General features: G+C 34.8%; 1 protein-coding gene and 1 non-coding gene across 5 annotated transcripts in view; both read left to right on the top strand.

Annotated features, from left to right (window-relative positions):
* The window catches only part of HYCC2 (hyccin PI4KA lipid kinase complex subunit 2), a 73,295-nt gene extending 56,306 nt beyond the window's left edge, over nt 1-16,989 (top strand). For 3 of the 4 annotated variants that reach the window (XM_033430185.2, XM_033430193.2, XM_033430207.2), the window contains 4 exons: nt 1,257-1,344; nt 3,840-3,999; nt 4,732-4,899; nt 9,245-16,989. In XM_033430185.2, the coding sequence (XP_033286076.1) occupies nt 1,257-1,344; nt 3,840-3,999; nt 4,732-4,899; nt 9,245-9,846 (1,018 nt within the window). In that variant the 3' untranslated portion in view covers nt 9,847-16,989. The remainder of the gene's footprint in view (nt 1-1,256; nt 1,345-3,839; nt 4,000-4,731; nt 4,900-9,244) is intronic. The other variant, XM_049712311.1, reaches the window with a different exon arrangement.
* Nucleotides 2,722-2,794, top strand: TRNAE-CUC (transfer RNA glutamic acid (anticodon CUC)). The gene has a single exon. It is a non-coding gene; the product is annotated as a tRNA-Glu (tRNA).
* Nucleotides 16,990-16,992: the final 3 nt, after the last annotated feature.

Raw genomic sequence — 16,992 nt, 5'->3', positions numbered from 1 at the left:
TGGTGTATCACGATTGATTAAATTGTAGATGTTGAACCATCCTTGCATCCCAGGGATAAACCCCACTTTACCATGGTGTATGATCCTTTTAGTGAATTGTTGAATTTAGTTTGCTAATATTTTGTTGAGGATTTTTGCATTTATGCTATGTTCATCAGGCATATTGGCTTGTAATTTTCTTATAGTGTCCTTGTCTGATTTTTGTATAAGGGGGATGCTGGCCTTGTGATATGAATATGGAAGTGCTCACTCTTGGAAGAATTTGAAGATTGGTATTATTTCTTTAAATGTTTGGTAGAATTCACCCATGAAGCCATCTGGTCCCAGACTTTTGCTTATTGGGAGGTTTTTGGTTACCGATTCAATCTCCTGTGGGTACAGTGATGGGTCTGTTCAGATTTTTATTTCTTCATGATTCAGTCGTGGTAGGTTGTATATTTCTAGGAATTTATCCATTTTCTAGGTTGTCCAGTTTGTTGATGTATAATTGTTCATAGTCCTTTCAGTACTTTTAAAATAGCCAAAATATAAGTAATCATTAAATTGAAGACTAAAAACTGTCAGGTTTTCTGTATGGAACTCTATGTCTTTCTACGTAGTTCATAACCCAGGTTTTCATGAATGCATTAAATAGATCACCCTAAATATCAACACATGATAAAAACCAATTAATATGTAGAGACATCTGTAAAATATTTTATTTTTAGAAAGTTTCATGACTTTCTTTTTTTTGATTAATGAATTTATTTATGTATGGCTGTGTTGAGTCTTCATTGCTGTGCACTGGCTTTTCTCTAGTTGTGGCGAGTGGGGGCTACTCTTCGTTGCAGCGGGCTTCTCATTGCGGTGGCTCCTCTTGTTGCGGAGCACGGGCTCTAGGTGCGCGGGCTTCAGTAGTTGTGGCATGCAGCTTCAGTGGTTGTGGCTTGCGGGCTCTAGAGCGCAGGCTCAGTGGTTGTGGCACATGGGCTTAGTTGCTCTGCGGCATGTGGGATCTTCCCGGACCAGGGCTCAAACCCATGTCCCCTGCATTGGCAGGTGGATTCTTAACCACTGAGCCTCCAGGGAAGTCCTGTAAAATATTTTAAATGTTAGTATTGAAATCTTCATTTTGTTCTTATAACCAAGAAATGAAATGATGCACAAATTAACGTGAAAATCTTGTTACAGAACCAAAATAATAGAAGAATAGAAAAGATGGTTATTGAAAATTAGAGATATTTTCTAAAGATAGTAAATAATCTGCTTCTCCATAGGTATAATGGACAATGGGACCTTGGCCAGGAAGTCCTTGATGACATCATTTATAGAGCTCAGCTAGAACTCTTTTCTCAACCGTTATTGGTAAGTTGTTATATTTAGTTTTTATTAAACATTCCTGTGCCTGAAAAGGGCACTAGTAGGTTTAAAATTCAATATGTAATATATGAGGCATTTTAAATCATTGAGGGAAAGAGATTTATTCCATAGTAACAATTGGAGAGAAAACAAAATTGGTTTAGATCCTGTCCTCTTATAACATATCAAAATAAAGTTCAGATAAATTTAAGAACTAAATGTCTTAAAATCCTTTAAGAAAAGAAAGAAGAAAAGTTATAAATATTTACTCAAATTTCTAGAGAAGGAAGGACTTTCTAAGCTTTAGTGATGGTGACACATTACCAAAAAAGGTTGATTTTTTTTTTCCTTACATAAACATCTGAATTCTAAACCATCAGTTTTTGTTTGTTTGTTTGTTTTGTTTTGATTCGTTGGCTGCACTGTGCAGCATCTGGGATTTTAGTTCCCTGACCAGGGATTGAACCCATGTCCCCCTGCAATGGAAGTGTGTAGTCTTAACCACTAGACCACCGGATATTCCCTAAACCATCAGTTTTTTAAAACCAAAATTAATATGTGGTACACAAATTGAGAAAAATATTATCAACAGGCATGATGAAAAAGCCAATTAATATTTTGTTCTATATAAAAATTTCATACTCTTCCACAAAATAAATATGTCTCCAAAGGATAAATGATCAATCAAAAAATAAATATGAATATCCATTAGCAGAGTAAGGAAGACATTCTCTATGTTACCAGTAACAGTATGACACACAACAGTATGACACAACTCTGATCATCCCTTTGCAGAAGCAGTTTGGTAATGTGTGCGTATTTTCTTTCCCATGTCTAGCAACATTTCCCAAGAAACTACTTAAAATTTTTTTTAAGTATTGTGAACACTAGATCAATGTTAGTTTAATTGCAAAGGAATCAGAACTCTAAACATTTTACAGCAGAGAATGATTAAGTTATGTTATTTACTTGATGAAGTTATATGTTTGAAAATTCATTTTAGCTGTGTTAAGTGGTAAAGCAGTATACAACTATTTTTTAAATCTAGACAGGACTAAGGAAACAAAACAAATGCTAATAGTTGTCTAGGTGATTCAACTGTGGATAGTTTTTATTTCTTTGCAATTTTCTGTGTTTTCTAAGCTTTTTGTAGTATTTTATAATGGTATTTTTAAAATATTATTTATGTATTTTTTACTTGCAGCAATTTAAGAGTACAATTTTTAAAGCCATTTTCTTCATATCATTTTTTATATCTTAAGCTAAATATAAATTTATTGAAGTAACATTTACATTAATTCTTTCATATTTGAATTTTTTTTCCTCATGTCAGCATCCCTAATTTAACCCTAAAGGTTACTGTAAAGCAAATGGACAGAGAATTCCCTGGTGGTCCAGTGGTTAGGGTTCTGCACTCTCACTGCCGAGGGCCCAGGTTCGACCCCTGGTTGGGGAACTAAGATCCCACAAGCTGCACGGTGCAGCCAAAAAGAACACCAAAAAACAAATGGACAACAAGATAAAAAATTATATCATGATAATAAGACCATGCATGTGAGACTCTTTAAATTCATACTTTTATCCTTGTAAGTCTTATAAATTAACTAGAGGTGGCATTTCCAAGGCAATATAAGTAGAGAGATTAGTAATCTGTAGTTCTAGAATAATCCTTTATTGTTAGGGGTCTCCAAGGGACCCAGTGAGTAACACTCCTTTTCTCTAAAATAGAGCCCGGTGATATAGATAAAATAGTTGGTAGATAGAAAAGCAAGCATCATCTTTATTGCTGATAAAGGCTAGATTGAAAGACTTCACTCCCTACACTTTCGTCTGGATGTTGGAACAGCCCACTGGAGAGAAGGTTTGAGTTGGCAGAGCAGGCACAGGTATCCAGGTTGTTGCATTTCACTTGTCCTTTCCAAGTGGAGAGGGAGGGAGCAAACAGTCCTCTAGCTTAAGGTCTTTGCTAGATTAGGACTACCCAATCAGGAAACATGGAGCAGCCAATGGTGATTACTCTCCAGGCACATATCTCACTCTCCTCCATGGAGAACAGAAAGTGGTGGAACAAAATGCCAGACGTGTTTAGGGAAAATTTCTCCTCATGGAAACAAAGCTAATTTTTTTATTATAGATTAAATTTTGCATGTTATTTATCATCTGAATAATCAGAAACTTATTCTAAATTTTCTTATATCAGGGTTCAAATGTTAAAAACACTTTTTCTTTCTTTGGAGTGTTTTTTCTCTTTGAAAGTCAACAACTTCAAGGAATCGATGGGGGTGTGTGACTCACATTATTTTAAATGAATTCTCATTTTAAAGCCTGCCTAAAAGAATATACACCAGTGGAGATACAGACATTTCTGACACATTATGCTTGTATATTTTATAATAGATGTTTTAAGTACATATTTTAAAAAGTAGGGAAACATGAAGTGTAAAATAAGCATAAATTGTATATTGGGTGTAAATATATATAGACTTATGTTATCATTTTAGGTTGCCAATGCCATGAAAAACTCATTACCATTTGATGCTCCTGATTCTTCACAAGAAGGCCAGAAAGTACTTAAAGTCGAAGTCACTCCAACAGTGCCGAGGATTTCTCGGACTGCGATTACAACAGCTTCAATCCGTCGCCATAGATGGAGGAGAGAAGGTGAGTACGAAATCCCTACAGCCCACTCATGGATTAAAGTAAGTTTTTACAGACTATATTAGCACATGATATTATAGTACTTTATGTAATTACAGTAAAATTGTTTAGTTGTTAAAAATAGCACTAGAAAATGGTTTAAATACCTGAATTCATTTTAATATAAATATGTATATATATTTTATAAAGCAGAAAGATGTTATTTAGACTGCTTTATGAATGTTAAAACAGAAAATAAGATCAAGTTAATTTTTGTCTTTTTTTGAACTAGTAATAACAATAGGAAAGAAATTTCTGTAAGCCTGTTACCATACTGGGAAAAAAGGTGCCTGTATGAGAATTGTGGGAGAAAACTATATAACTGGCCAAACTAATGGTATAATACAGCCATCCACAAAAGAATTGATTTTTATCTTTCTTTTTCTTTTCATATAAGTGCTGAGTCCAGCAGTATTTCATAGGCGTATGGTACTTGAATAGTCAAGCTGTCTTGCCTAAGAGATATTAATTGCCGTTTTAATGATCTCTATTTTTCTCTCCTATTCATTTGCAAACCTCACATTATTCATCTGCTACCTTATGTGTGTGCATGCTGTGCACACACATGTAACTATATAAGTAATGTTTGCGTTTATATCATATCCATATATACATTCTCTTATCTGCCTGGGTCAAAATGCTCAGAAAAGAATAGAGCAGCACAAAAGCACTAAAATTTTATATGTTGAATCCCAGATGGCTTTGACTTCTCAAACGAGGCTGACTCGAGTATTCCTGGCTCCCCGATCCAACACGGCTCCACTGACCTAGGGATCAAACGTGTGCAAGAGGGGGAGGTGCTGGTGCGCAGGACTCCTGAGCACGGCTCACCGGAGCCCAACTCAGCAGCAGCCACAACAGAGGGTAGGACAGAGATGAGGAGGCAAAAGTCAGTGAGGCAGTTGCTGGAGAAGGATCCTGGCTCTCTGTCCCCAAGCAGAACATCTTTCCATTCTAGTGTGTGTTTCCACTACCCCAGGGTATATTAGCTCCTCCTTGCAAAGTGCACCCCCCCCCCAATATGGCTAGCACCAGGTCAGGTACAATCTTTAGTTACCATTTGTGCTGGCCTGGAGTCTGCATCCCTGTGTAACTAAAGAACAGCTTGGCATGGCTACTAACAAGGGAGAGGCCTGTCTCCAAAAGGTCTGCAAATGCTTGGGATTTTTTCATTACTGAGCATGTTTATTCTAACATCAGGAAAGGAAAAATGCACCCAATGGACATGAGCCTTATTAGTCAGTATGCATCAATTTCATTTATATAGTAATGTATTCTTTTGAAAATATGTGAGGAGAGTTGTAAAGCACTAACACATTATCTCTGAGAAACTGGACTAAAGTGGAGCCAGCTGATTTGTCTCTAGTCCCAGGGTGGTCAATTAACAAGAATTTCTTATCTCTTTGACAGAATAAACAAGTATTGATTGGCTTTTTATAATCGTTGAGTCAGGTTGCCTGGGTCTAACTAGTGAACTACTGACATCTCTCCTCTATAAATGTGCTGTCCTGGTGCACACTACATTTTATCATTTATTGTAAATAATGATTGCCTTATAAAGCTCCCAAACAGAATTGAAATGTATTATTTAGAGGTTATAAATCCTAGGAGATCCTTTTTTCTACAGTGTGGGTATCTCAAATGAGAATTTTTTTTACCCCTCCCCTGCCACCACACCCATGACCACTATCTGGAAAAGAATACTTCTCTCTGATAGGAAAGTATTTGCAGTTTTACATGTGATGCCATAGAAGGTGGTTTTGTGAAAGAGGGAACTGTGGCCTGATAGTTTTTCATTATTTAATATATTGCTGCTGTGGAAGCTATACACTAATTTATGAAATATAGCAAGAAGTTTTAAAATAGGTTACATATTTTTACTTATTTTAAAGACCAAACATACATGAAGCAGTTACCTTCCACCTTAGGGAAATCTCTTGCTTTTTGGTGCATTAGAAATTTGAGCATGCTCAGTAAGAATCTAAATCTACCCTCTGTTCCCTTGCCCATTTGCCCAGATTGGCCTTACTTCATTTAACATTGTTGCATGTGCATGATCTAGGGACACAAAGAAGTTGGTGCTATGAAAAGAATCGTGTGAAAGACGCAGCCTTCCCTTTTCGTTCTTCTGTATCTCTTTATGTTATCCCTGGGAGTCAGTTTTATCTTGTATAATGCATAAAAATAAGTATATGAATAGATGTCGAATTCAGAGTTGGCCTAAATTGAACAACAGTCTATTTCTCCACATTCTTGATGCCTAAATGAGACACTTGACGTGTATCTACTACCATTGTTAGAATATTGGAGTATTTGTGCTAAACGGAAGTACATTAACACTTGATGAAATTCTAAAAAGTATGGGATTAGGTAGAAACATTTCTTCCTGTTAATCATAAGTCATACACTTTGAAAAAGAAATCAAAATAGAATTCCTTTAAAATATCCTATTAAATGTTAAAACATCCTATTTTAATATCTCCTATTACTGGTAAAATTTCACTTTGTGAGGGTGGGGTGTAGCCACAAAGAAAGAGGAATGAGTCCCTTTGGTGTGTTTGAAATTTCTCAAAGTATTTTCCCTTTTAATCTAGCTTAATTGTAGCTTTTTTTTTTTTTTTTTTTTTTTTGCGGTACACGGGCCTCTCACTGTTGTGGCCTCTCCTGTTGAGGTCCAGACATGGAGGCTCAGCGGCCATGGCTCACGGGCCCAGCTGCTCCGCGGCACGTGGGATCTTCCCGGACCTGGGCACGAACCTGCGTCCCCTACATCGGCAGGCAGACTCTCAACCACTGCGCCACCAGGGAAGCCCTAATTGTAGCTTTAAATCAATATTAGTAAAAGCTAATTTATAAGGAAAGGCAGACATAAATAGAAAAGTTCATTAAAAATCCTTTTTGGTTGCCTCATCTTTGGATCATGAATAGTATTATCACCCAGGGGGAAAATTAGAAAGGAAAAAAGTTGTTAGACACAATTGCCTTTTTATTCCTTGAGGTTTTTTAAACAGAAATATGGAAATTGCTAAAACCTATGAAAAGTTTTGGTAATTCTGAAGTCTTCTGGAGCTTTTGGATTAGCATCAATAATTGGTCTTCTAAAAGAAAAAGAAGGGAATTCCCTGGTGGTCCAGTGGTTAGGACTCTGTGCTCTCACTGCCGAGGGCCCAATTTCAGTCCCTGGACAGGGAACTAAAATCCCACAAGCTGTGTGGCACAGCCAAAAAAAGAAAGAAAGAAAAAAGGAAAAGAAAACATGTTTTCTAATGGTTTTAAATAGTTTTACAGTTAAAGTTGTATTTATTATATGTTGAAATTGAAGGGAGAATATGAGCCCATCACCTACCTTTATCCCGATTGTGAAGTAACATTTTATGTTGTGACTTTTAAAAGCTGAATTTAAAGTTATTACTAAACTGAGGACAACGCTTATGATTAAAGTATATTCAGTGTTCCACTATACTGAAATAGCATTTCTTAGTATATAAAATATCAGTAGATTCTCTTGCATGGTGGTTTTTATGTTATCATCATCTCTTTATGGCCATATCGCTTGGGCGTCAGATCTGCATGTGGCAAGATTCAGAAGCTAGCACTAAGTCTCTCAGTCTCCTTTCCTAACCATATATATACCCAATGATACATTTCTGTTCACTCCTAGTTTTATATTTACTGATATTAATTCTGAACCAGTAACTGTCTTTTCTTGGGCATTGTGGAGTTCTTTAGAGTAATTGTAAATAATTGCTAAGATGATGTCATATAAATATAAAGTTTTTGTTTTGCTGTATATTATATATGGTTCTTTTGAAGAAGGGGTTGAGAGAAGTGGTGTCAGCTGCATTTTCACATGGCTTTGCATGATGAATAAAGATTGTTAAACTGCTGGAAATAACAAGATGCCTTTTGCTTTAAGGATAGCCTAGTTCATTCTTTTGAAGCAAAGAAATAACTAAGGCATATGAGAAAACATTTTTATTTTTTTCAGGTACTGTGTTAAATAAAGATTGTGTTTAACTATTTCATGTATATTTTACTTAGGTAACTTGTATCTCAAAGTAATGTTTTTTCAGATTTTTTTCCTAACATTTTACCTTAACTATAATATTGATATCTGTATGTAGATTCAGATTTAACTTTCTTACAGTCTGGTAAACATATTTAAAAGGTAGCAAACTGCTATCAGTTTTTGAAAGAAACAAATGTTCTACTTTCTAAGAGAATGTTGATCATACTTTCAGTAAGAGAATTGGGCTTTCTGGAAACCCCAAGCTAAATATATTATATATGCTTCCTTTCTTACAAAATCCCAAGATAAGGATTCTTTCATTAACTGCAGTTTCTGCATGAAACGTAATGAGACACTATAGTATTTTGTGATCCCAACAATAATATATCTCTAAATACTAAAAAATATTATAGAAATACATCATATAAAAATTATTGTATATATTATTTATACATTATAAAATAGTAAAAATTCTTCCTCAGTATCCCTGCTGGTTCCCTACCCTTGCTCTCTGATAATCAAATATTTTCACATTAATCGATCAAGAAAATATGGAAACCAGTGAGTAGAGATTTTCATAAGACAGAATGTGAATATGAAGTTACTGGAAGCAATCTAGAGTTTTTAGTTTAGAGTTAGAAAATGTACTAGTTCCATGTTAAAGGTTTTAAAGCCATTTAGAAGCACTTAGCTGTTGAATAAATATAAAATTTCATTGTAGTTAAAAAGGGTTTGGGGATGAGTTTTTGACATTATTCTGGGTGACTGAAATTAGAAGGGGGTCTCATTTGTAAGTTCTATTTTATGATAGGTTAAGGAAGATATGAGGAAAAATTTTTGTTTTTTTAAATAGATATGGTCACCTCAAATTGACAAGGTGTATCATAAAGATTTATGTAACAAAATGTTGTATTTTACCCTAAGTTGTTTTGTGTGTCTAAATATTGATAGTATGCTAGGTTTGTTTGTGGATAGTTTTACAAAAGCTAGCCTAATTAAAGCTAAATGAATAGAATGAATAACATTAGAATTCTAGATTAAGGTTTCTTCCCCTAAATTATTTAGGGGAAGTGTTGATAGCAAGGGCCATTGCTGACCTATAGCAAACATTACCTAGGAGATAAGGTCAGTTGAGTTGTTATTCACAGCTACTTCTTATTTAATTTAGCTATTGCTGAGTCTGTCTGATTTGTTTTTTAGGTGCTGAGGGTGTAAATGGAGGAGAGGAGTCGGTAAACCTGAATGATGCAGATGAAGGATTTTCATCAGGGGCTTCCCTCAGCAGCCAGCCAATTGGGACCAAACCATCCTCCTCTTCTCAGAGGGGAAACTTAAGGAAAGTAGCAACTGGGCGTTCAGCCAAGGATAAAGAAACAACTTCTGCTATCAAATCCAGTGAGAGCCCTCGAGATTCAGTAGTTCGCAGGCAGTATGTACAGCAACCAACTGATCTTAGTGTAGATTCAATTGAGCTGACGCCGATGAAGAAACACCTGAGCCTGCCTGCTGGCCAGGTGGTGCCAAAAACTAATAGTATAAGTCTAATCCGGACAGCCAGTGCTTCCTCAAGTAAATCGTTTGACTATGTAAATGGCAGTCAAGCAAGTACCAGCATTGGGGTTGGCACTGAGGGTGTTACTAATTTAGCAGCTAACAATGCTAATCGATATTCAACTGTCAGTCTGCAGGAAGACCGGCTAGGTCAAGCTGGAGAAGGTAAAGAGCTCCTCAGCCCAGGGGCTCCCTTAACCAAGCAGTCTCGATCCCCAAGTTTCAATATGCAGCTAATATCCCAGGTGTAGTCTTGACATCCTCTCTCATCTTTCTGCTTACCTTCTAAACTGAACATTTCATGTGCAAGAAGACACTTCATCCCACTTGTGAAAATATTGGTCATCATAAACAGATTTGATTTAGTTTAGGTATCTTCATACTGTATTTTGTATGGAAACAGCAATAAGGTTTTCTTTTCCCTCCTTCCTATATCTTCTCTTCACCTATTCCTTGTAAATGTGTTTGTGAAGCAGTAGAAAATGTTTGTGTTTTCCACACCTTCCTTTCTCCTTGGGTGAAGTGCAATCCATCGTAGGCTGATCGGTCCCATTTCAACACTGTGAGACTGAGGTTATGTTAGAGGAAATGGTGTATATGATCCCTATGAATGATTCTTCAGCTTTTGTTTAAAAAAAAAAAAAACGGGTTTGTTCTCATAATCTATGAAGATTACTGGGTCATATTTTTTCTCTCTTAACCAGGAGTGCCTCAGAGATTCTGCTATGACTTTGGACTTCTCTGAGTCTGTGCAATTATTTTCTTGAGAAGCATGGGGAAAGGTGGTAGACTGCTGCACTTTTTCATTAAAACGAGGGTGGCTCTTTTTTCCCCCATCTCCTTTATCTCGAGGACACAATATTCAATTACTGAGGCATTTAAATCAAGTTGTAGCCACCTCTGTTGGAGGACAGGGCTCTAAGTTGATTGTGTAATAGATAATGCACTTTCTCAATGGCTCTATAGTCATTATTAACATGTCTTCCCTCCTCCCCCCAAGGACATAAGGTCATTTCTGCCTTCAAGTTTGAACAGCTAATAAATCAGAGAATCCAAGGGGCATGTTCTATTTCCCAGGAATGATTGACACTTTGGTGCTGGGGTTTTATGGGGGGAGGGGGTAGTTTTTGTTTAGCTTGTGTGGGATTGTGTGTGAGGGGAAGTTTTGATTGTTTTTTTTTCTTTTCCTTTGTGAGCTGTTGATGACTGAAGTAGAACAGGTACGTCTTCAGGTAAAGAGAGGGATTTCTCAACCCACTTTCTGTGATGTCAGACTATTGGAGAAACCCTTTCAGCTGCTTTCTAGATGTACCTAAATTCAGTCAGATATTTTGGATTAAGAAACCTGAAGTCCTGATAGATCATATACTCCAAGGAAATACATCAGGGACAGATAATTGGCTGAAAACACTGACGCTTCAATGTGACACATTTTTATAGAACATTTCTACCAGGGGGTACTGACTTGATTTCTCCTAAAAGGACCACACTGCCTTTGTGTTTAATGTAATGCAATTTGTGTACCTTCTAATCATATATCTGCAAAAGTTTCTCATTTTTATAAAAAATCATGCCAGTAAGCTAGATGTTGAATGTATGTAAGTAGCATTTGGTAACTGTACTAAGAGGCTACAAAAGTGCATTATTGGTTTAAAAAAATTTTTTTTTTAGTTCTGATTTGGTTGGATAAGGTTTCTTTATGACCTTTTCTGGGTCTCAGGCTCTAATGCTTGATTGAAATAGAAGAAAATATATTGGTTTTTGAAAATCAGTGTATTGTGACTTGAACTGCTATACATTCTTCCACACAGTATGTCAGAGTGATTAGTGCTTTGTACATTTAGACATTTTTATTTTATTGTTGTGAAAGAAAAATATACTGAATTTATAGAAAGCAAGTATTCTCCTAATTAACAAAGTTTAAAATATTATCTCTACTGATTAAAATTACAATAGATTTTGATAAATAAAATAACCAGAAAAATGCCTCTTGTTTTTTTCACACCTAAAAATCTACCCATCCCCCCCCCACCTTTTATTGTAAGAGGTTTTTGTAAGGGACTTTCTGTTAGAATCTTTATAAGAACAGTGAGATGCTTGTTTGAATTTGGTGGTGTGTAATATTTTTCAGCTCACATGAAAATGGAAAACTAGAACCTGAACTATTACCTACAACATTGCCAAAGTCCGGGGGAAAGCTAAAAGTTGATAAACAGAGATTTGTTGATTGTGTATATATATATATGTGTGTGTGTGTGTGTGTATAGTGTGTATATGTATAAATCACAAAGAATATTTTAGATATCCCTTACTTCTTTTAATTTAAGGGATGTCAGGTAAATGAATTAAAAGCAACAAAATAAATGAGGTGTAAAGGTCTGTAACATACAGAGTTTCAGGTGTGAAAGGAAAAGAGCATTGTACTTACCAGGGGGTGAGGTCTTGGCCATGGCTGGAGATCAGTCACTTTATGGCAGAAATGTCTGGTTGATTTAAGAGACTGAAGGGTTGTTTTTAATTCAACACATTGTGCATTTATTGGCATCTAAATCTAGCATGATTTTAGTTAAAGCACAAAAAAATACCAAATAATACCAGATTACAACAAAGGCTATAATAAATATAATAAGCTCTCCCTCTGGTTTGTTAGAAATCTTATATTATACCTGAAAAGTTGGTTCTGAAAAACTTTCACCTTAGAGAATTTCATTTATTTCTATGTGTATTCGTATATATTTTGTACATATACATAGCTGTTAATATTTCATGATCCTCTAACATTTGTGTTCCATTCTTTTAAGTGATATAATTTGGCCTCAAAGAAGAAACATTTCATTTAGTTCAAATTTTGCATTCGGGGTCTTAGAACAGATTTCCTGTGCAAGATATAGTTAAAATGGAATGAGTCAGTCATAAACCATAGTCACATTTTCTAAGAGATTTTTGATATTCATTTGCATTATTTATTGGCATTTAATGTAAAATAGTTTTCAGATATACAGCTGTTACAAATATATGCCAGCAATATTCACGCTTTATCCTTTAACAACCTTTTGTTTCTATACTTCCTAATTTCCATTTTAAAAAGTTCTTCCATTTATGGACAAGCTAGTTAGGGAGAAAATACTTGTTTTCTATAAAAAACAATTTGATTGATGCCATCTATGCCAGGTTTGATTTAAAAATACAAAGAAATATCTGAAAGCTTTGGGAACTCTTCCCTATGACATTAATTTGAAATCATGTTACTAGAACATTTACGTGTTCTAGAACAAACCAAGTGTAAAGTGAAAGCTATCTTGGAAGTAAGATTTTTAAATATAAAAATATTTTGAGAATCTGGAGGGGGTTGATGGTTCTAATTTGAAATCCTGACCCCTACCACCATTCTTACCCTCCTGATGACGCTCCTGTGCCTGTTTATTATAGAATCAGAATTTTTGTGCTAAAGAGCCTGTAGAGATAATCTAGCCAGTCTCCCAGCACCCACCCCTTCATATCCATCCTCAGGAAACTGAGACTCAGAAAGGTTGTAATGTGATCAGAGTCACATAACTAAGAAGCAGAGCCAGAATTAAATTCCTGTCTCCCGTTGAATGCGTATTAACACCCCACTGCCTCCTTTTACTTGTCCTATGGTAAATGTAACACTCTCCACTTCTGTAGCTTCTTTACAGTTCTGGTCTAGTAGTTGGTCAATACAGCATGTGAAGAAAGGTATTAAATCCAGAAAAAAATGTAGAGTAGTAAACATAGATGGGGAAGTGTTGGAAATGTAGGTATCTATACCACAGATATAAGGATAGATACATTTTTCTTATTCTAATTTATGCCTTACTATTTTCTGCCACATAGCAGTTGAATGCTGCCATTTTATAGTTGATTATATTTCTGGGGATTTATTTAAATGCAAAAATAAACCCAATGAAATGACTTTGATCAGTGTTTCTAGCTATCTTAAGTGATTTTTGAATCAGCCAGCTTTCACAGTCACCTACATGGCAAGTTAGTTGTATTGCACAGTGGAGTATTACAAAGTAAAGATTAAATAAATTTGATTCCACAATTTCTAATGTAAAGAGATTGGACCTTATTTGTGCCCAGAGCAGATAGATAACAGCAATATTTCCTTATGTAATTGAAAAAGGTATATAGTGTGAAGCTTACGGTTCCATAACAGAATGGTGACCATGTCATTTAAAGTGTATATACAGGATAAAATATCTTAGTTGCAGTAGTCTCAGCTATATAAGCTCAATATTTCCAACCTACATTCTCAAACTCCACTTAGTAGTTTTAAAGTAATTATAATTATTTATTAGACACTGGAATACTGAGAATAACTTCTTTCAGATTGTTTTGTTTGCACTATTTTTGTGACTATTTTAATGAAGTGGGGTGTTTTTGCTGCCTCACTTGGATAGGTTAGTATGGGTCCATTTTTTGAGTACTTTAGTTGTTGACAATCAGTTGTGTCATTTACTTCTCTGCATATTCATTTGTAAATAGAAACACTAGTATCTGTCTTTAGTGGGTAGTACACTATTTATACAAACACTGGCAAGGAAGATCTCTCCATTTCTGATCTTAGATTACAAAGTGAGGTTTATGGTTTTGTTTTTTTTTAAATCAGTATTCAGTTACATACTTGTTTTTCAGTTTAAAAATGTTTAAAGGCCATGCCAGTGGTCAGAAAATCTACAAGAATTTCAGAGCAACTTTTCTATACTATGGCTATGTTAAACAGTCTGAACCTGAGACTTTTTCTCTTTCAAGTTGAATGATTATTGTCATGTTTCAAACCACGAAGTCGGTTGAGACACTTATTTGTACTACTTTAATTTTTTTAAAGTGCTTTTTAGAAACAAATTGTTTGCAAACCAATTAGAAATAATTGATAGCTTAAACTCTAAATATTAGAATATTTGCCAGATTATAAGAAGATGAAATGCAGTGTAAAACTGTTAACATGCTAAAAAAAAAATCATGAGTCACCAGATTGCTACAACTTTCCATTGCCAAGGTGGTCATGTTGATAAATGTAAGACATAAATTTTAGTATTACCTGCGTTGTGTACCTAATGGGTATATCATATTGGCACTGAACATACATAGGAAATATTATTCAAAGAGTCAACCAATGTGCACTTAAACTATATTAGATTTTTGGCGGTGCCAGAAATTTGTGTGGTGATCTCAACCCATTAGAATTAGAGGAGTCATATCATCCAACCTTCCCCTGCCCATGTAGGTACATTCCTTCTGAACCTGACCACACAACAACAGAATTTTGGTTAACTTCAATCTCTTCAGTATTTTGTAGTCTTTGCCATTAGTCACATGAGAAATACAAGAGCAAACAGTTCAGGATAGACATTAGCACAAAGCTGGGAATGATGTGAAATAACTGGCAGCATAGTACAGATATGTAAGTTCTATGTTTTGTTTCTGGATTTTAAGAAATTGTTTACAAATTAAGTCACATTCGGATATCTGCTATTATGCTATTGTGTTTAATATAGATTTTACCCCCAAAATTAGAATTAGGTGTAGCTTAAAGTATAAATGAGTCTTTTTTTCATAATTGCATACCTGGAGGTAGGTTTAGTAAAAAGAAAGTCTTTTGTTTTCAAAGAAAATGAAGTTAATTGGACAATCCATCCCCAACTACAGAATTGATATCAATCTGGTTTGCTGTATTTGAGTGTCAAAAGTGCCGTGTTAATTATATCAGAGGAAGTTCTTCACATCTTCATAAATTACAAAATTTACCAAAGAAAATGTATTAACCAAATATGAATTTTGGAGTACCTAACTGTTAAGGAATGAGGCCCCATTAACATAAAGGATTGATTTCTAGCCCTGGGGGAAATGTCCTTCCATCTGGAACAGATATACAGTACTTACAAGATTCCATTTGAGGTTTTCTTATCATGTTGGTAAAATGTCAACATTTATACTTCCAGCAAAAGTACCAGTGAAAGGTTAAGTCCAAATATTATTTCTTATGGCACATTTTCATGTCTCCTTAACTCAGACTGAGGATTCTGCTCATCAGTATTAAATAAAAGGAGGAGGGAGGAATTCCTAAAATTGGCATATTGTATGATATTGTGACTTTTAAAAAATAAAATTGGGTAAATTATGGAAATGTATCTTTTTAAATGGGCAATGTCAATTATATCTAGTAAATATGATATCGGCTAAAACAGTATGTTTACATATTTATGTACATGATCACTCTGGGTATTGTTTTTTTTTTCTTTGCAGAAAAACAGGATTGGGTTCAGAAAGCTGAAACGCTCATTTTTAAATGTATAGCTTAATAAGAACTAATGGATTTACTTAAACTATTAAATAATGATTTTTTTGGAAAATATAAAACAGTATATTAACTGATGTTCCAAACAGGCTATATGTATTATTTTTTTTTCATATCAGGTGGTAATTAAAAAGTAATGAATGTGTTGATCAGCTATCTTAGAAAAGAAGATTGGCTTTCTAACAATTACTAATGTAGGTTTTTGTGGGTTTTTTTAAGTTTTATCATCCAAACTGAATTGAGAGATATGTTCAATATTCTTTGTTGGTTTTAAAATATTTGTAGTAAGTTCATTAACTACAGTGGATTCTTATTCTAAAAATTATGCTGGCTTTACATTCAGTTTAACTGGTTAAGTGAAAAGTTTTTATGATGCAGATTATTTCCCCACTTTCTCATAATAATTTGGCTTTCCTGAGCTACAATTTCTGAAAAGTTTTTACTGCTGTAACATTAGGTAGTCTGATCTCTGTCACAATGGACAAGTATACAGGAAATATCCCACTCGCACATGTTTGCTTCATAAAAGGATATAGATTGTATAGGTCAGCTCTTGCATTTTTGTTTGTCTTTTAACGAGCATCAACCTATTGCTTGGTATAAACTTCTCAAGTATTCAGAGAATAGTGCTGGTTAAAATTTAAATAGGCTAGGCATGAAGAAAATATGATCTCTGTTGACTGACGTCCTTTCAAACTAGGACTAGTGAAAACATTCATTTTTTTCCAGAACTGAAGAGAAAAAACCGTACATTTAAGATCATATTTATTGGTGCATGTAAGCCATTATCTTAACTGTCTTACTGAACTGGTTAATGCTGTTGATTGTTGAAATGTGAAATGTAGTCACTGTTGACCTTGTAAATATCTGCCAGAGATGAAAAAATATTTTAAGTTATTGTAAATAAAGATGTATAAAATTCATTAACAGTCTGCAATGCAGAAACATATCTAAGATGTTAAATATTGTGTTTCTTGAGAGATGTGTACTTTTTCCCTAGATGTATCTAGATATATTAAGAATGTACATTTTCTTTTGTACAGTATAAAATACAGCTTTATTTGGCTTTTGACTG

Source organism: Orcinus orca, chromosome 7, assembly GCF_937001465.1.
Source record: "Orcinus orca chromosome 7, mOrcOrc1.1, whole genome shotgun sequence".
Taxonomy (NCBI): Eukaryota; Metazoa; Chordata; class Mammalia; order Artiodactyla; family Delphinidae; genus Orcinus; species Orcinus orca.
The sequence above is the reverse complement of the archived record's forward strand: the minus strand, read 5'-3'. Positions and strand labels throughout refer to the sequence as shown.